At 42.1% G+C, this 19,642-nt stretch overlaps 1 protein-coding gene across 3 annotated transcripts in view; it reads right to left on the reverse strand.

Annotated features, from left to right (window-relative positions):
• Positions 1-19,642, reverse strand: part of BRINP2 (BMP/retinoic acid inducible neural specific 2) — a 121,762-nt gene that overhangs the window by 12,521 nt on the left and 89,599 nt on the right. For all 3 annotated transcript variants that reach the window (XM_077763317.1, XM_077763316.1, XM_077763318.1), the window contains exons 3-4: positions 10,605-10,795; positions 9,329-9,537 (exon numbers count right to left, since the gene is read on the reverse strand). In XM_077763317.1, coding sequence (XP_077619443.1) covers positions 9,329-9,537; positions 10,605-10,795 — 400 coding nt within the window. The remainder of the gene's footprint in view (positions 1-9,328; positions 9,538-10,604; positions 10,796-19,642) is intronic.

Raw genomic sequence — 19,642 nt, forward strand, 5'->3', positions numbered from 1 at the left:
CCAGGTGCTGAAAACCATCTCTGTGCAGAGTGAGCGGGTGATTGGCTAGCTGTCCCACTGCAGTGGGGAGGCAGAGCCAGGCGTCTTTCCAGGCGAAGTCATCTTTATCTCTGTGGTATAAACATCCCTGTAAGAGGAGCCGTGTCTGAGGACTAGCCCAGGCCTTCTGGAATGTGGGGGACTGAATGGCAGGGTGGGATGGCGGGCGGTTGTGGTCTTTAGGATACTTGCTTGTCCCCTCCTCCAGCTAATCTGGCCACACCGCCACTGAGTTTTGCACTGGCTTTTCCATCCACCCATTCCCGAGTTGGTTGCTCACCAGCATCAAGTTCAGGGAGGGAGGGAGCTACATGCCTTATGTAGAAGTAGGATGACCCCTGAAGAAGGATAAATAACAGAGAACAGCCACTGTCTTCTCCTTTATCTCACCACAGTCCCTACCTGCGTAGCACCAGTCCGTCTGCTTCCCCACCACCACCGCCATATTGTGTGGTATTCTGGGCCTGGCTCTGGTGCGGTTTTCTGACCTTTACTTGGCTAATCCCAAAGGTCAGTTCCACAAGAGGACAATCAAATAGATAAGCCCTTGAAAGGATGTGGGTAGCTTCCCTTTGTTAATTGCAGCATGAGGACTGGCATGAAGAAGAGACAAAGACTGTGAGCCGCACGCTCATTTCCTTAGAGGGAAGGGGGCAAGCCAGATCTCCAAGAGTAGGAAGGTGCCCAGATTGCATCAGATCCCAATGCCATTGCTCTTTCCACTGCTATTCTGCCTTGAATCTCCTCTGTCATCCTTAAAGATACAAGGAGATGGGAAGGAGAAAGGGAACTGGAGAGGGTCCTCTTACAGATAAGGCCTGGGTACTGACTTGATAAGCAGGATTGCCGGAAGGCCCCTTCCCCCAAGTGATGGAAGTACCAGAGTCTCTGGAGGGTTAGTCAAGAGAACCCTGTGCTTTCTCTAGCAGAGGCAGACAGCTTTGGCAGATTACAAAAAAAGGCCCAAAGAGGTAATGGAAAGTGCAGTTCACTCAGGCACACACATTCAAAGAGCACCTCAGATAAGCTTTCAAAAAGGGAAAATAATTGTGTGCTAATTGGTCTGTTGACAGAGACTGTCCTGCCTTCAGAAAGCCCTGATGGATCTCAGGTTCATTAGCACATCCAATTTTCCATAAATACTAGATCGTGTGAACACTCATTCCAGTGAGCCTGCTCTCCCCCACACCGCCCTTTGCCTCCCTGCTGCTCTTGTCCTACCTAGGGGCACACCTACAAAGCTAAGAGGGACAGAAATGGGCTTCTAATTGTGAGCAATAGGGCGGGGCAGGGTGAGCACAGCTGATGGTGTGTGTGCTTAAAAGAGCTGCAAATTGAATCCCAGGCTGGGCACTGAGGAATTCAGACAAGTCTTGTTAAGGATGCTTTGTGAAAACCACTCCTTTTTGCCATCCTGGGACCCACCTGAATTTTGTGTGGGCTCTTTTCAGTAAGCTCTGGAACCTATCAAACCAAGTCCTTCCCCAGACTTCGATTAAGTAGAGGGCAAGCTGAAAATGAGAACAGGCTTCTCTGCTTAACGGCTCTGATCCCTTCCCAGGCATCACGGACAGGAGGTGCGGTGTATATGTTCAGCCCTTTACAGTTTGCGAAGGGTTTCCATGTGAACTGTGTCATTGGGTGTCATCCCTACCACATGGCAGAGACAGGGGTGGGATTCACAGTATTAATCAGCGGGTAAGACAGGAGTGTGAGGACTGATCAGAAGAGGTGCCAGCAGCGGCACCAGCAGCATTCTGGAGACCTGCCGAGGTCCATTCGCCATTTGGTTTCCATCAAGGGGAGATCTGGGGCCTCCAAGGGAGGGATGGGGCGGTTACAATGGCATCCAGGTGATTGCATGAAGACTATACCTGCTGGCATGGAAGTGGTTTAATATTCTAATAGCTGGTGTAGCCCTGTCAGCTGAAGGTAAGCCCTGGGTACATGTTAGCCAAATAGCTGGTAATCTCATGTCTTGGGGTTCATTGACTTCACAAGGTCAGAGAAATGGTGAGCACCGAGACTGAAACTTGATCCCATGCCTTCTCCCTTGAGCAAGGTTGTTTCCCACTAAACCGGGCAGCCCACCTTCACCTACCTAGCATTTTATTGAGTGCCTCACCACATGCCCACCACTGTGAAGGAAGGGTGTGCAGACTACAGAGGCCCTACTGCTCCAAGCCCTCCTGCCATCCCTGTGGGTGTGGGAAGGTGGCCGTGGGGATGCACACAGCTGGAATGTAATGTGACAAATCCTACACTGGAGGTATGCAGTGATGAGGGTAAACCTTACAGCAGAGTGAGATGTTCAGTGGGGTCTCAGAGGAACATGTCAGATAAACCAAAGGGAACAAGATGCTTCTCTCTCCATGTTAGTGAAAAGAGGTGGCTAACAAGGGGGAAAATGTAGAGACAGAAGAATAGGCAGACAGGTTGCAGGATTTTCCCTTCGCCAAGGCTGACCAGGTGAGCAGAACCCCATGCCACCCACCTTGTTGCAGAGTAACGACAGTGCTGGAAGCCAGCTCTACTGCTGCAAAGGCATGTTCAGTAGAGGGAAGTGGGTGGTAGGGGCTGCAGCCCCAACAAAGGAGTGTCAGTTAGCAGGGACGCGCTGCGGGATGCATCTAGCCTCCTGGCCCTTGCTGTGTGGATCTGTAAAAGCATGATCGAGTAAAGAAATGGTCTCTGGAGGAACACTTCACAGTAGGCTAAAATGAGCAGTTCACCCTATCAGGTGAGCATGTGGTAGGATAGGGTGCCAAGACCTCCCAGTGCTCCTTAGTCTAGCAGTGTGTTCCTGGACAGGTCACATGGTTCTCTAGAGCCCACTAAGCTACATGAGGATGAGGACGTGGAGGAGTGGAGGGAGGAGAAAATCCTGTTTTCCCATGTCTCTGAATTGCATCCCATGGAAAGAGCACATTGAACTCCTCAACAGAAACTCCAGGTTAATCCGCTCAGTGGAAGATGAATTATCTCATGTTCCAAAAAGAGCCTTCCAAGTATGGCGGCCCCACTTCTGGGGAGATGGGCAGTGGCTCTAGTTCTGGAAAGTGCATTGACTAGCTTCCTGTCTCTCACTTCACCACCTGCAGACTTTGCCAAAGAGATGAGTCCAGGAAGCCATATTTGAGACTATGTATTGGACTCTATATTGGCTTAAAGTGGACCCTGAACAAAAATTTCCTCCAGAGAAGTTAGAACTGTGGTACTGAGAGAAAAAATTTAAAGGGTGATGGTGAACACCCTTAAAATTCAGAACAAATAATTATCAAGCATTACTAAGTGCCAGAAACTGAGAATACAGCAATGAACAAGAGTGGCCCCTGCCCCAATGGCACCAGCTGAGAGAGAAAACAGAAAGATAGTGTTCAGTCTGGGCCACAGTCAGCTCCAGAACAAGGCAGAGCTAAATATAAGCTGACGTCATTGGCGTACAGAAAGGTCTAGAAAAAAAATAAAGGAAACAACTTGGAAGAGAAGCTAGAAGGTGAAGAAGATGAAAAAAATAGATGACCTGTATTCCAACAAGAAATGGGGTAACCTAGGAGTCTTATTGCCCTTTTGTAAGACCCATGTGCCTGGAATACATTTAGTGTCTTATCCTTGGAGATCTGTGATATTCTTTGCCATAGTCCTCTTTATAAACCATCTTTATGCTCAAGTGACCTGGAGTAGCTTTGTTTCTTTCAACTAAACATGTTTATATGCCCTTGTACACACACTGAAAAGAGCCTAACCTATGTGTAAAACAGGGTCAGTGACTCAGTCAGTCAACAAACCTTTACTCATCACCCATAATAGAATAGGCTCTGTACTTTTACTGGGAACCAAAGATGAATAAGAACCAGTCCCTCCCCTAAGGACCTTATGTTAGCTAGCAAATATAGTTCAAATGATAAGCCCTCTAAAAAAGGCATGTGTTTGATACACCAGAGTAGAGCATTTAACTACCTTGGGAGTCAGGAAAGGCTTCCCAAAAGAGTAGCCTTTTTGACTTGAGCAAAGAAGGGTGAGGGAGAGACACTTAGGTAAACAGACAAGCAAAGCAAACAGGTGCTTTGAATAAAGACTTATAGTGGGGTGCCTGGGTGGCTCAGTTGGTCAAGAGTCTGACTCTTGATTTTGAACTGTGATCTCACAGTTTGTGGGGTCAAGCCCCACATCTGGCTCTGCACTGACAGTGTGGAGCCTGCTTGGGATTCTCTCTCTCTTCTCTTCTTTTTCTCTGCCCACCCCCCACTCATTCTCCCTGCCCCCTTCTCTCTCTCAAAATAATAAACTTTTTTTTTTCTTTAAAGACTAACAGGACGGGCCTACATGATAGAAATTGTAAGTGAAGTGTTGATGGGGAAAACACGTTGAGAAGAGACAAAAGAACACTAGGGGTAATCTTCAATGGCTTTCCAGCTTTGTTAAGATGAGGAATTATTCTTTCTCAAACTCCATTTGTGCTGTGGCTCATGCATTCTCTCTAATATTTTTATTTGATCCTCACCAAAATCCTTCAAGGTGAAAAATATTTTAATTATTGGACAGTTTTAAGGATGAGAAACCTGAGATTCAGAGTAGTTAGGTACCTGTTCACAGCCTGCCAGGAGCAGTGGCACAGCAAAGACTCCTGGGCTCGATCTTATGTTCTTTCCATTGTCACACTGCCACCGTGGCTGGGGCACAGTNTACTGGGAACCAAAGATGAATAAGAACCAGTCCCTCCCCTAAGGACCTTATGTTAGCTAGCAAATATAGTTCAAATGATAAGCCCTCTAAAAAAGGCATGTGTTTGATACACCAGAGTAGAGCATTTAACTACCTTGGGAGTCAGGAAAGGCTTCCCAAAAGAGTAGCCTTTTTGACTTGAGCAAAGAAGGGTGAGGGAGAGACACTTAGGTAAACAGACAAGCAAAGCAAACAGGTGCTTTGAATAAAGACTTATAGTGGGGTGCCTGGGTGGCTCAGTTGGTCAAGAGTCTGACTCTTGATTTTGAACTGTGATCTCACAGTTTGTGGGGTCAAGCCCCACATCTGGCTCTGCACTGACAGTGTGGAGCCTGCTTGGGATTCTCTCTCTCTTCTCTTCTTTTTCTCTGCCCACCCCCCACTCATTCTCCCTGCCCCCTTCTCTCTCTCAAAATAATAAACTTTTTTTTTTCTTTAAAGACTAACAGGACGGGCCTACATGATAGAAATTGTAAGTGAAGTGTTGATGGGGAAAACACGTTGAGAAGAGACAAAAGAACACTAGGGGTAATCTTCAATGGCTTTCCAGCTTTGTTAAGATGAGGAATTATTCTTTCTCAAACTCCATTTGTGCTGTGGCTCATGCATTCTCTCTAATATTTTTATTTGATCCTCACCAAAATCCTTCAAGGTGAAAAATATTTTAATTATTGGACAGTTTTAAGGATGAGAAACCTGAGATTCAGAGTAGTTAGGTACCTGTTCACAGCCTGCCAGGAGCAGTGGCACAGCAAAGACTCCTGGGCTCGATCTTATGTTCTTTCCATTGTCACACTGCCACCGTGGCTGGGGCACAGTGCTTTAAATAGGGTGATGCTTTGCACTCATGCATGCAACAGAGAGGGTGAATAAGGGAGAAGAGCTGAGAGTGGAGACGGAAAGACTAGTTGAAAAGATAATGGAAGAAAACTGGGCAAGAGTTGATGAGGTCCTGAATTCAGGGGAGAGCATGGCCATGAGGAGGCAGCGAGGGGCAAGTTAAAGACCTATCCAGTGCAGCGATTACAGTGGAAGACCATGAAGTCTAAGGCAGTGAGACAAAGAAGGCCATGAAGCGGGGTAGAAAATGAAAAGTTGGTCAGGTCAAAGGATAGGTAGGAACATTAATGGGACCTTTGAGTTGTTGCACCTTTCATTTCCAGAGAAGACCAATTCTTCTCCAACTGTCTATTTTTCTTGTTAGTCCCCTTCACTCGTTGAGAATTTCCAGCATTAAGCTTTCTTTCCACTGTCTCTGTTATCACCACAAGGTCTGCATCTCTCCTGTTGACCTCAGCAGCCATGTAGAAAACCCTTTGAATACCCTGGCCTCCCCGGCCCCTAGCCTCCCCTCTCCATTCGTCTTGTCCTCCAGCCCCACCTTAGCCACCCACACTCATGGCCAGGTCCAGAGCCTGATTTGTTTCNAAAAACCCTTTGAATACCCTGGCCTCCCCGGCCCCTAGCCTTCTCCCCTCTCCATTCGTCTTGTCCTCCAGCCCCACCTTAGCCACCCACACTCATGGCCAGGTCCAGAGCCTGATTTGTTTCACTAATTGCACTCTCTCCAGTCTCAAATGTACTTCGACTTCCAATCTTTTGACCTAACCAACTTTTCACATCCTAATGATCTCAAATCCCTTGGTCCATCACTATAATCACAGCTTTGTGTATACTCTCAACTCCCCTGCTTTTTATCTTGTACACACACACACACACACACACATTTCTGTTCAATCCAACTCTCCACCTACTCCATGCCTGCCTGTACTTGAAGTACCAAATGTAGCTGATAAAACTCGCAGCTATGCTGGTTGGTCCCATGTTATAATTATGCCTATGGGTCACAAATGGGGCACTCAGTGCTGCCTGACAACCCACGACATTTATCTAGTCCATTAAAATACCTAACTCCTACTCTTAGGAAACTATCTACTACCTTCTTTTCTCAGTAATTCCTTCTTCTTCCTTTTAGCCAAGAACCCTGCTTCTTGTGGAATCGAGGAAATAGGATCAGTCAGGACATCTGCACCCCCACCACCACCACCACGTCTTCATCCTACTGCATGTGTCCTGTGCACTTGAATGCCTCCTACTACAAAGGATGAGATATTTATGCTCCTATGTAAGAGCCACTCCTCCCACCTGCCCAATTGTTTTTGCAACTGTCTCCCATCACTCCTGCATCATTTTCTCCCTCTCTCCTGAATCATTTCAATCAACATGCCAAGATTCTTGACTATCTCCCATCTCAAAAACAAAAATTCCACCTCTCTTGACCTTATGCCACTCTCCAGTGATCACCCATTTTTTTCGGTTTGCCTTTACAGCAAAACTCTTAAAGAATTGTCTCTACTCCATCGATTCCTCACTTTGTTTTCTCTCTTGAACCTTCTGCACTCAGTCTTTTGTCCCTGTCATGACTCCAAAACCACTCTTACCTAGGTTGCTAGTTACGTCCATGTTGCCAGGTTGAAGGTCCATTCTCTGTTCAATAGCATCTAACACAGCTGCCTGCTCCTTCTTCTATGAAACACTTGCTTCACATGGTCTTGTGATAGGACTTTGGTTCTCTTCATACCTTTCTGCCTGGTATCAGCCTTCTCTGTTGGATCCTCTCCTCTTCCCCATTCCTGAATATTGATGTGCTGCACAACTCAGCCTTAGGACTGCTCTACCAGCTACATCCACTCCTCAAGTGATCTCACCTCATCCTTTCCCCTGATACTAAATACCAACGACACGTGTGTATATGTTTGTATGCCAAATTTACATCTTCAATCCTGATCTTTCTCTCTGAATCCTGGTGTTTATATTCAACTGCCTGTTAATACCTCTACTTGGATGTCAAGTTCACTGTGTCTAAAACCAAGCTCTTGATTTGCTTCTTTCAGAATGGCACCTCCCCCAGTGTTGTCCTTCTCAGTAAACGCAATCACTGTTCATCTCGCTGCTCATGCCAAAAATCTTGCAATTAATCTTGATTCCTTTCTTCTAATTTATTAGCTAAGCCTGTAGGCTCTACCATCAAAATATATCCTGCATCTGCCAACTTCTCACTACCTACCTCTACAGACCCAGCTTTGTCTGAGCAAGAACCCATTATTTCTTCCCCTGACCACTGCAATAGTCATTGCGTCAGTCTCCAGGATCCCTTTCTCCTCTCTCCCCTGATCAGTAATGCCCTCATGATTTTAACATTCTTTATTGACCTCTGTCTCAGGCAATCTACCACCAGAGGCGNCCCCAGCTATATTACGCAGTGTTTCTAGATTGTAACATGCTCACTGCCACTTCAGGGCAATTGCACGTGCTCTCACTCAAGATACCCATGTGGCTCCCTCCCCCCCTCCCTTCATTCACATCTCTGATTAAATGACATTTTTTCACACAGGTCTTCCCTAAAGTGTGGTGTTCCCATCCCTCTCTATCCTGTTGTCCTCTCTATCCTATTTCTTCATACCATTCATCCCACCTGACATTATATATTTAATTCATTATGTCTCCACCACTAGAATTTAAGCTTCATGAGGGCAGGGACTTTATATGTGTGATTCACTCTGGGATTCTCAGTACCCAGAGCAGTACCTGGCACATAATAGGAGTTCAATAAATATCTACTGAACCAATAAATAAATGACCAAAACTTTCTAAATTTGGGGTGTGATAAAAGCAGGCTATAAGATAAGACTGACCACTACTCGCCACCTTAACTTTATATTTAGAATAAAAATAATCCAGCATTCTCAAGTATTGTCATTGCCCTTCTCTTCCCTATTTCAGTATGAAGTTTCCTAGAATTCTACTAGATATAAGTAGAGAAGACAGGATGAAGGTTATGATTATTAATGTGGTAACTTTTGATCATTTTCCAACATGCATGGGATCATATCACCCCTCTGCTTAAAACTCTCTGGGTGTTTTCCATTACACTTTGACATATTAAAATCCTCATCATGGCCATGTGATCTGGGTCCAGTCTACTTCTGAACCTCATCTTCTACCAGTGTCATCTTACTCACCTTACTGTCATCACAACAGTCTTCTCTGTGTTCCAAGGCACCAAGCCGGTTGCTGTCTCAGGGCCCTAGCACTTCCTGTGCTTGCTGTCTGAATACTCTTCCCTCAGATCATTCAGATGTCAGCCTCAACGTTTAAACCCAAAGTTCCCTCCCCAGACCAATCTGGCTAATATTAGCTGTTCCTTTCCCTCACCCCAGGAAATCTACCTTATGACTTTGTCTTTTCTTTCCATTTTTATCTAAAATGACTTTGCTTTGACCTCATCCCTCACTAGAACATAACATCTGCCAAATAAGGACCCTGTCTACCTTTCTACCAAGTCTGTTGGCTGGAGACTGCCTCACAGTAGAAGCTACATGACTATCTGCTGTGCAAGTGAAGACCTGGGTCATAGGGACGGTTGTGCCTAATCTCAGAAAGCTGCTTTCCCACGTCCATCAGTCAGGCCTAACTGGCTTGGAGCTGGCTAAGACTCTAGGCTCCCTCTTGGTTTCTCTCTGCCTGTCTGCCCCCCCTCTCCCAGTACATCGCAGGTGGTTACCTTGATGGCCCCTGTGGCTATCTGGATATGGTGCAGCCGCCTCAGTGTGCTCTCTCTGTCGATGAAGTAGGAGGCTGCCAGTTGGTGTAGGGTCTCCAGGGACACGGCAGAGCTGTTCCCACCGCCCCCAATGGCAGGGGCACTTCCTGCTGTCTCTGTCTTGCGGCTCAGTTTCCGCTTGTCCACAAAAATGGTTAGGGACTCTTCCCCTAAAGCAAATGACATGGGTCCACTGGTGAGGCCTTCTGAATCCCCTACCAATGAGAACATGAAACCCGGGGCCAGAACAGTCAGAGCTCACGAGTCTGGCCCTGCAGATGCCCTCTTTCCCCGTCACCATCTTTAGAACAATCTCATCAGACAGGGCACAGGGTGCCAGGCGTCCCTGCCTGAGAGGCCTTCCTCCTTTTCCTTCATTCTTTAACTGCCCCATAGCTCATCCCCTCCCCTCCAGCCTACCCATTTAACATCCTTTATTGATCTCAGTCTCAGGTGATACCTCCGTGGAGGAGATAAAATTTTCTCTCTCAAGTTGTTTATGAGAAGTCACCCTGGATATTTCTGCTCCCTCAGAAAGGGCAAAAGCCTTGAAGCTCACCCGCCCTCTTCCCCATCAAACACTCAGCACCTACCACATGCTGGCAGCTGCCCCGAACCCTCAGAGAGCTCCTTTTTGCCCATCAGATAGCGAGCTAAATGTTATAATAAATCTTGCTTTCTTCTTCCCAGGGCAGAGAGTACCCTGAATCTTCAGAGCTTTTGATTTGGCCACAGGTACACCATCCCCACTCCCAACCTTGTCCCTATCCAGCCCAGAATCACTAGAATTGGTTTGGGCAGTTACCAATCTTTAGAGAGGTAAGCAGGGGTCAGGGACCCAGGGGACATTTGCTTTCTTGCCCATGGGTCTGACAACTATAGCCACAGCAAATCTTAGGATATGGAGAAGCCTCTGGGTGAGAAAGCTCTGTCAAAAGAAAACTGGGAGCGCCCCCTGCTGGCAAGTGCTTAGTAGGAGCCTGTCAGTCCCCCAACCTCCTTACCCCACACCCCCTCCTCAGGAGGATGCTTATAAGCAAATAGTAATGTTCTGGGCTGAAGCTGGATGTCAAGAGGTTATACTGTTCTCAAAGGCACCAGAAAGAAAAATATTTCTCAGCCAGTAACAGGCAAGGAAGAACAAAGAACGAGGAAGAGTCAAGCTATGCCCCTTGGGTCTTAAAGCTATTTTCAGTGATCTGACTGCCACTTAGTGTGCGGTCATGATGTTGCTTACCTCCAAGGGTGGCAGAAAGCAAGAAATGAGTGCCGTACTTTTTGATCAGGTTTTCAGTAACCTGTTGTAGGTTGGGTCTCCTTCCGAGGAGGCGGATGTTCCGGATAAATTCTGGGGCAAGCGGCAATGGCAAACTGAAGAAGTCCCTCCTCTCCAGAGCCAAGTTGTTTACCTTCCAACGGGCAAACTCCCTGGAGGAAAAGTCAAGGGGTAAAGAAAAAGCTCAATGTATTTAAGAACAAGAAGCATAAAATACGAAAGAGGTAATGTTCTTCCTCCACTTGTACCCTCCTCGCTCCCCTCGGCACACATCTCTCCACATGGAGGCACCCAGTGTCTGAAAGAGGCTGTTTGGCCTCCCACCCAGCTTCCCATTCCCAGGCTCTGAGAAAACCCTGTCTCGGCTGACTTCCATCAGAACCTATTCCCATCTGCTTTCTCACAGGAGTTTCTGATTAGCTTATTCACACGCAGGTAGTCATGTAGTGGCGTAGTACGGGAAAACAAATATGCCAGCAGTGAAAACAGCAGAACAGTGGTTTGCAGAGATATGATTTAGTCACAGTTGCCGCTCCGTGGATGAGTCACATCACCTATCATGGCCTCAATTACCACTTGAAAGTCACAAGTATGGTCTACAACAATGGTTCTCAAACTTTTTGGTCTCAGGACCCACTCACATTCTTAAAAAATGATGGAGTCTCCCATATTTATGGGGCTTCTCTCTATGGATAATTACCACTTTAAAAAAAACCAGAAAATTCAAATTTATGTATTAGTTCATTTAAAGATAACAGCAGTAAATCCATTACATGTAACATAAATAAGATATTTTTATTACCATAACCGTATGTTCTGAAACAAAGCCAATTTAGCAAGAAGAGTTGTCTTAATTTGCATTTTTGCAAGTCTCTTTGATCTTTGGCTTAGCAGAAGAGAGCTACATTCTCGTATTTGCTTCTGAATATATTCTTCTTTGTGGATATTCACTAAATGCAATACATGTCGTTCCTTAAAGGTTAGTTACAGAGTGGAATGTGAAGCCACACCAACACACTTTTTACACTCTATTACATTAAGATCCAGTGTTCTATGGTGTATTTTGAATGGATCTTTTTACCCTTTGTGATTTGGAAACATCATGCATTGGTCATCTAAAAAGCATGGGATCGCTGAATTACCTCTTCCACATCATGACACTTTCATTACAGAATTAAAACACACCACATTGGCTAATATCACAAATCTCACAAGTAAAGTTGCTATGTATTGGAACTGCTCCCAAGCTCATAATGACAAATAAAAGTTTTCCAAAATTCTCATTTTCATTTATAAGCTTAAATTTTATCATTGGCAACAAATACTGTTAGCTGTTTTCCTTGAAGAGGTAGGCTTACTTTATCCCCTCCCTTTTTTTTTTTGAGAAAATGTTTGCTAGACACTAAAGTCTAAATAACCATAGTTCATCTGTTGGTGGTTTTTTCAAGAAAAAATCAGTTCCAATGAAAAAGTGACTAGTTCACCTTACAATTCAATCACAAAAGCATTTTTCCCTGAGACAATCATCATTCTTCAGTAGCCTTAGACTCATGTTATGTGTATTTTACATTTCATCATAAAAAATATTAAAAAGATGTGTAGGGGTACCTGGCTGGCTCAGTTGGTAGAGTATGAACGCTTGATCTCTGGGCCATGAGTTCAAGGCTCACCCTGGGCATGGAGCCTACTTAAAAAAAAGATGTATGCTTAAGGGTCAAGAACCAATAAAATTAATAAATTTAACTGCTTCAAGGACATTCTTATGTGAATCTAGCATACTCCCAAGCATGTATGTGTGTGTGTGTTTAGGTCCAAGTATCTAATGATGGAGATGACTAGTGTGATTTGGTGGGACTACCTTTATTCAAACTCAGATTCTAATAGTTTTGTTCACCACTGTTTTTGTGCCGTCAGTGCAGATGTCAATATGGACATCCTGAAAAGACCTAAGAGAACCCATATTTTGAGAAGCCCTATTGTATAAGATGGCAAAATTCCAAATTCCTTTCTAGTCCCATCTAGACCTTTAATCTTCATACTTTGATGCTCACTGAAAGGGACACATTTCCAAGGGGAATCTGTCCTGGGATGAAATTTAAAGGATCAAATCCATTAGTAAGAAAGTACTTTCCCATGGCCTGTCAAATTAGACTCTAAGGACCAGCTCCATTGCCTTAGGGAACAACAAAATACAAGGTCTTCTCAACCTTCTCACCTATCCCCGCTCTGCTCTTTATGGCAGTGTTGACGTTTGGACCAATTTTCTCCCCAAATCCATGGGCACCAAATGATAGGGCTATAGAAGAACAAAAAGAATTACAAAATAAATTCATAAAAATCCATGCCCAATTTAAGGCTATAGAATTCTCCCTTTTAACTACAGAGACTAAGACAGAGAGGAGGGGCATGTGCCAAATAGTACCAGGGAAACAAAAGAAAAGAGACAACTAATAATTCAAGGTTTCAACCAAGTCTTTTAAAATTCCCATTGTGTGTCTTTATTTATCTAAGCAGGCAAGTTTATAATAATACAGTATCATTTATTTCCTTTGTACAGGAAATGTTAAACTTTAATTAAAGTACAGGGTATTTGTCAAAGTGTGTTCTATCCCAAAACTCACTGCAGCATGATGAACAATCACTTGATCTCATGTCTGATTGGCCAAGTGGCCAATCAAAAGACACAGAGTGGTTTAATAGATTAAAAAAAAAAAAAACCAACACAACTATATGCTGCCTACAAGTGACTCACTTCGGCATTAAGGACACCTATACTGGAAGTCAAGGGATGGAAAAAGATATTTCATACAAATGGAAACCCAAAAGAAACCTGGGGTAATTATATTTATATCAGATAGAGTAGGTCTACTCTCTAAGCCAGACTGTAACAAGAGACAAAGAAGGGCATCATATAATGACAAAGGGATCAATTAATCAAAATAGTTATGCACCCAACATAGGAACAACTACACATATCAAGCAAACATTAACAGATCTGAAAGGAGAAATAGACAGTAGTTCAGTGATAAGAGGGGACTTCAATACCTCACTTTCCATCATGGATAGACCATCCAGATAGAACATCAAAAAGGGAACATCAGCTTTAGGCTACATATTAGACCAGATGGACATAATAGATATTTGCATAACATTCCATTCAATAGCAGGAGAAAACACATTATTCTCAAGTGCACATGGAACATTCTTCAGAGTAGATCATGTGTTAGGTCTCAAAACAAATCTTAATGAATTTAAGAAGACTGAAATTATATCATGCATCTTTTTCAACCACTATTGTATGAAATTAGAAAGTACAAGAAATAAAGTGGAAAATGCACAAATACATGGAGATTAAACATGCTCTTGAATAACCCATGTGTCAGAGGAGAAATAATAAACATCTTGAGACAAATGAAAATGGAAACACAAATACCAAAATTTATGGGATGCAGCAAAAGTAGTTCTAAGTGGGATGTTTATAGTGATAAATGCCCACACTAAAAAAAATAAAGACCTTAAATAATAACCAAATTCACACCTCAAGGAACTGGAAAAGAACAGCACATTAAACCCAAAGTTAGTAAAAGGAAGAAAATAACAAAGATTAGAGCAGAAAGGAATGGCATAGAGACTAAAAAGACAATAGCAGAGATCAATGAAAATAAAAGCTGGTTTTTGGAAAGTATTTTTAAAAATAGACAAATCATGAGAGAGGGCAAGATGGCAGAGAAGTAAGGAGCTCCGTANAAATCATTAGCCTGACTAACCAAGAAAAAAAGAAAGAAGACTCAAAGAAATAAAATTGGAATTGAAAGAAGAGACATTACAAATGATACCACCCAAATACAAAGGATCACAAGAGACTACAATGAACAATTATATACTAATAAACTGGACAGTTGATGAAAAATAGATTAATTCCTAGAAACATATAAACTACCAAGACTGAATCATGACTAAATAGAAAATCTGAACAGACCAACTACTAGAAAGCAGATTGAATCAATAATAAAAAAATCTCCCAACAAACAAAAGCCCAGGATCAGATGGCTTCTCTGGTGAATTCTACCAAACATTTAAAGGAAAAAATCCTACCAGTGTTATCCAAACTCTCCCAAAAACAGAAAAGGAGGGGAAATTTCCAACCTCAATTTATGAGGCCAGCATTACCTTGATGCCAAAACCAGACAGGGACACTACAAGAAAAGAAAACTATAGGCCAGTATCCCTGATAAACATATATGTAGAAATCTCCAAAAAAATATTAACAAACTGAATTCAACCGTACATGGAAACAATCATACATGATAACCAAGTGGGATTTATTCCAGGAATGAAAGGATGGTTCAACATTTGCAAATCAATCAATGTGATACATCACACTAATAAAACTAAGTATAAAATTCATATGATCTCAGTAGATGCAAAAAAAAAATGTTTCTTGAGAAAATTCAACATTGATTTATGATAAAAACCCTCAACAAAAAATGTATAGAGGGTACATACCTTAACATAATAAAGACCATATATGACAAACCCACAGCTAACATTAGGCTCAATGATGAAAAGCTGAAAGCTTTTTCTCTAAGATCAGAACAAGACAAAGTTGCCCAGTTCTGCCACTTTTATTCAACATAATACTGGCAGTCCTAGCCAAAGCAGTTAGGCAAGAAAAAGAATTAAAAAGCCTCCAAATCAGAAAGGTAGAAGTAAAACTGTCTGTTTACAGGTGACATATATACGGAAAACTCAAAAGACTCCACCAAAAACACCTGTAAGAGTAAACAAATTTAGCAAAGTTGCAAGATATAAAATCAATATATAAAAATAAATTACATTTCTACAAACTAATGACAGAATACCAGGAAGAGAAATTAAGGAAACAATCCCATTTACAGTTGCATCAAAAAGAGTGAAATACCTAGGAATAAATTTAACAAGGAGTGTGAGAGGTCTGTACACTGAAAGCTGTATGATACATTGATGAAAGAAATTGAAGACAACATAAATAAATGGAAAGATAATTCATGGATTGGAAGAATCCATATTGTTAAAATGTCCATTCTATTCAAAGCAATCTACAGATTCATTGCAATCCCTATAAAGTTTCCAATGGCATTTTCCATAAAATAGAAAAACGCAATCCTAAAATTTGTATGGAACCACAAAAGACCCCAAGTAGCCAAAGAATCTTGAGAAAAAAGAACAAAGCTGGAGGCATCATGCTTCCTAATTTCAAGCTACATTCTAAAGCTTTACAAAACATTATAGTCCTGGCATAAAGACAGACACATTGATAGTGGAACAAAACAGGGAACCCAGAAACAAAACTCACATATATATGAGCAGTTAATTTGTGTCAAAAGAGCCAAAAATATACAATGAAAAAAGGACAGTCTCTTCAATAAATGGTAGTGGGAAAACTGAATAACCACATGCAAAAGAATTAAACTGGACACCAATCTTTCACCACACACAAAGATCAACTCAAAATGGATTAAAGACTTAACTGAAGACCTGAAACCATGAAACTCAGAAGAAAGCACAGGCAGTAAGCTTCTTGACATGGGTCATGGTGATGGTGTTTTTAATCTGGTACCAATCCAATCTCCCTGCTTTGTGGTAGAACACATAGAGACTTCAAGTAATACAGAATTTCTAACCTATCAGTTATATTGCCAGGAGAAATAAAAAGCAGGCATTCTTCCATTTTTCATAATTTCTTACAATGGTCTAAACCTTCAGCAAAAGGAAAGATTACCTTACCATAGAGATAGCTCCCACTTTAATAAGTTTAATAAATGAAAATTGGTGGTCATTTTGCTTGCTCAGTCCCTTCATTCAAGACTGTCAAAGAGTATCTCCTACAAAAAGCCTTCCCTGGCCATCCCGTCTCAGAGAGCACCCTCTCTCTCTCACCCTCTGTCCCATGCTCTGCTTTATGTATTTTTTTTTTAGCACTTATCACTACTTGCCATAATGTATTTTTAAATTCTCTTTCTCTCCCAGTAAAACAAAAACTATGAAAGCAAGATGGATTCTTTTGGTCTTATTCAACAGCAATAGAACAATGCTAATAGTTCTAAAACACAATAGATGTTCAGTATATCTTTGCTGAATGGGAGATTCTCTCATTATATTTATTGAAAATAAAGTCAATTATTTGCTGTCATAGCTCTACTAATCCTTTAATTGTTTGCAAATTATTGACAACTGGATAAAAAAAGGCTACAGGATGAGAATATATAGGAGCAACTACCAATTCATGATTGATCTGAAATGAAACTAAATCATCCTAAATGTGTATGCATATCAATGGGAAAATTATATTTGATTTATAGATGTGTAATTTGCAGTAATGACTTTGTGCATTTTTAATATACAAATCAAGGAACAGACAGTATTTTCTTATGCTTTGGTAAACTGAGTCTGGGACCTCTTCCAGTAGACATGGACAACTTCCAAACCCGGGAGCACATTCTGAACCCATGTCCCCACTCTGAACTCCCATGAGTATGGAGCTCCCATCCAGATTCTCTATGTTTTATATCCAATGTTAATGATCAGCAACCCCAACCCCCTGCCATGGGTCTAACAATTTCTGCCACACTCATAAGGTTAAACATCACCAAAAGAAGCAACAATCGGAATTAGGCACTTTTCCTTAGTCTTCATCTTCCTTTGTCCAATGTCAGACTTGGAAAATCATATATTTTACCCAAACCAAGAAGAATTTTGAGCACATCTTAATGAACGAGGGTGTGGAAGCTCAGAAAGCTAAGTAATTTGCCTGATGTCACATAACCATCAAGAGGGAAACTTGAGTTGTTAGAATTAAAAGGAACATTTTAGTCCTACTTGCCAATATTTTTCATATTATTGTGTACATTGAAAATTCTCCATGTGATGCACTGGGACCAGACAAGAGGAGACAAGCAAAGAAAACCCTGCTACCCCAGATTTTTCCAGTTGCCCCAAGAGCAGAAGGGGTCAATCCATGGACATACTCATACATATCTATCCATATCCATTTGCAGTACCACCAGGCACCAGCATGCATACCAGTTGAGAAGGTCTATTCCATTCCTCTTATGTTATGATTGAAAACCACAAAACAAGGGAGGAAATCAGTTTGCTTAAAGCAATATAACCAATTGGTACCAGAACCAGAACAAAATAGTGTCCTGACCCTCCCACAGTGCTTTTAACAACCATGATGGTGGTGACAATAGCAACAGGGAGACCCAGTGAGGTTAAGAAAATCATTTGTATGAAGTTACAGAATCAGAAAGTGGCTGAGATTAAAACCCAGGTCAATACCTTACTGCTGCTTCTGTAACACTATTTTCCCTTGTGTACATTGTGTTTTATGGTATTGTAATTACTTTTAAATGTTTACTATCTTTTAATGAAAATATTTCATCACCTGGAACATTTCATTCCTTCGTTCTCTATATAAACATGAATTGACTGTACATTCAAAGCACACACAGCAAAGCAAAACCTTTTTAGATGAAGGTGGCTTCAACACACCCATTTGCGAAGGAGAAATTGAGACCTAGTTAAAAATCAAGTCCATACACAGTACCATGGGAGAAATCAAAGATAAAGGCCTGATTCCAACTCCTATGGCTGCTCAGGAAATCATAACACAGAATAACAAATGACTTAGAAAAAATGAATGATACTGTCTTAGGAAGCATTTTATGAGCAAATAATAAAAAATAATGGTTAACATTTAATGAATTCTTAGTATGTGCCAAGCATTCCAAGCATCTTATAAGCATAAACCAATACAATATTCAAAACACCCCTACAAGGGGGAAAATATCATTATCCTCATTTTATGGATGAGGAAATTGAGGCACAAGTAAGTTAATTTGCCCAGAGGGTAACACCCAGTAGGTGGCCAAGTCAGGGTTTAAAAGAAGATGTCTGACTTCATAGTCCACAGTATTTACCACCATGCTAGTCCACCTACCCCGTGAGACTCAAAAGAATAACCACGTTTTTGTGCGCGTATCAGCCCAGAATTAGGCATAGGCCTCAGCTGCTGGCAGGAACGTTCAGGCTCTGAGGGTGCCTGGCAGTTTTCTCTTCTACTTCACTAAGTTTCTTCCCTGCCCTCTGGGGCCCTTCATTGAATCAAAATAATGGGGGGAAACATCTGTGAAAGAAGTTTGAGCCAGAAAGTGGTAAAAATGTACTTACAGAACTTATTAACCTGGTTCTTTCCAGCATCTGAAAACCTCAGAAGGCAATACTGGAAGGCAGCCTGAGCTATTCAGAGAATAAATGTTCATTTCCGATTTCTCCTTTAGCAGTTTTTTTCCAGTAATAAAATAATCAAGGCTCTTTTTTTCCCTAGGAAAAGGATGTTTTCCTATATATCAATTATATTAACACAGTACTTCAATTAAGCCATCATCTTTGTTTCAATTAAGACATCAAGTAAATCTCCATTTCAATTTAGCCATTTCTCTTAACATCTTCCCCCACTGTGTCTGTTATGGGAGTAAACAGTCTGAGAGAGCAAACATCTCCAACAGTAGTGAAGCCCCCGTAGAAAGTGCCTTTAGAACAGCAGAGACAACGAAAGGGCTCCCAGGTTAAGCCAAAGAGTGACCAGAACTCTCCAACATGGACTCCGCCTACAAAGGTGTTTAAGCGCTACATGGGATGGCCCTTCAGTAGGCTGCTATAAGAAGTTGACTCCACTTTCCATCATATTTTAGATTAGCCCAGAGTGAACAACATTATGTTTTTGTCAAAGGGTTAACATGCCCATAAAATCATTTATAGCAACCAAAATTATGGAAAGGTAACATCCAGATTAGAGGGTAAACCCCAGTGTGTTACAGCAGTGGTACACACCAATACAGAGAATATGGTAGGCAAAATCCAAAATCTCGCTGTATATTCTGAAATGGTCATAACTTTCTTTGTCCCAAACTGCTCAACCCTAATGGTCCAGATTGCCAACAAGTGATGTTTCTGGG

The sequence above is a fragment of the Crocuta crocuta genome, unplaced genomic scaffold (assembly GCF_008692635.1).
Source record: "Crocuta crocuta isolate KB4526 unplaced genomic scaffold, BGI_CrCroc_1.0 scaffold3, whole genome shotgun sequence".
Taxonomy (NCBI): domain Eukaryota; kingdom Metazoa; phylum Chordata; class Mammalia; order Carnivora; family Hyaenidae; genus Crocuta; species Crocuta crocuta.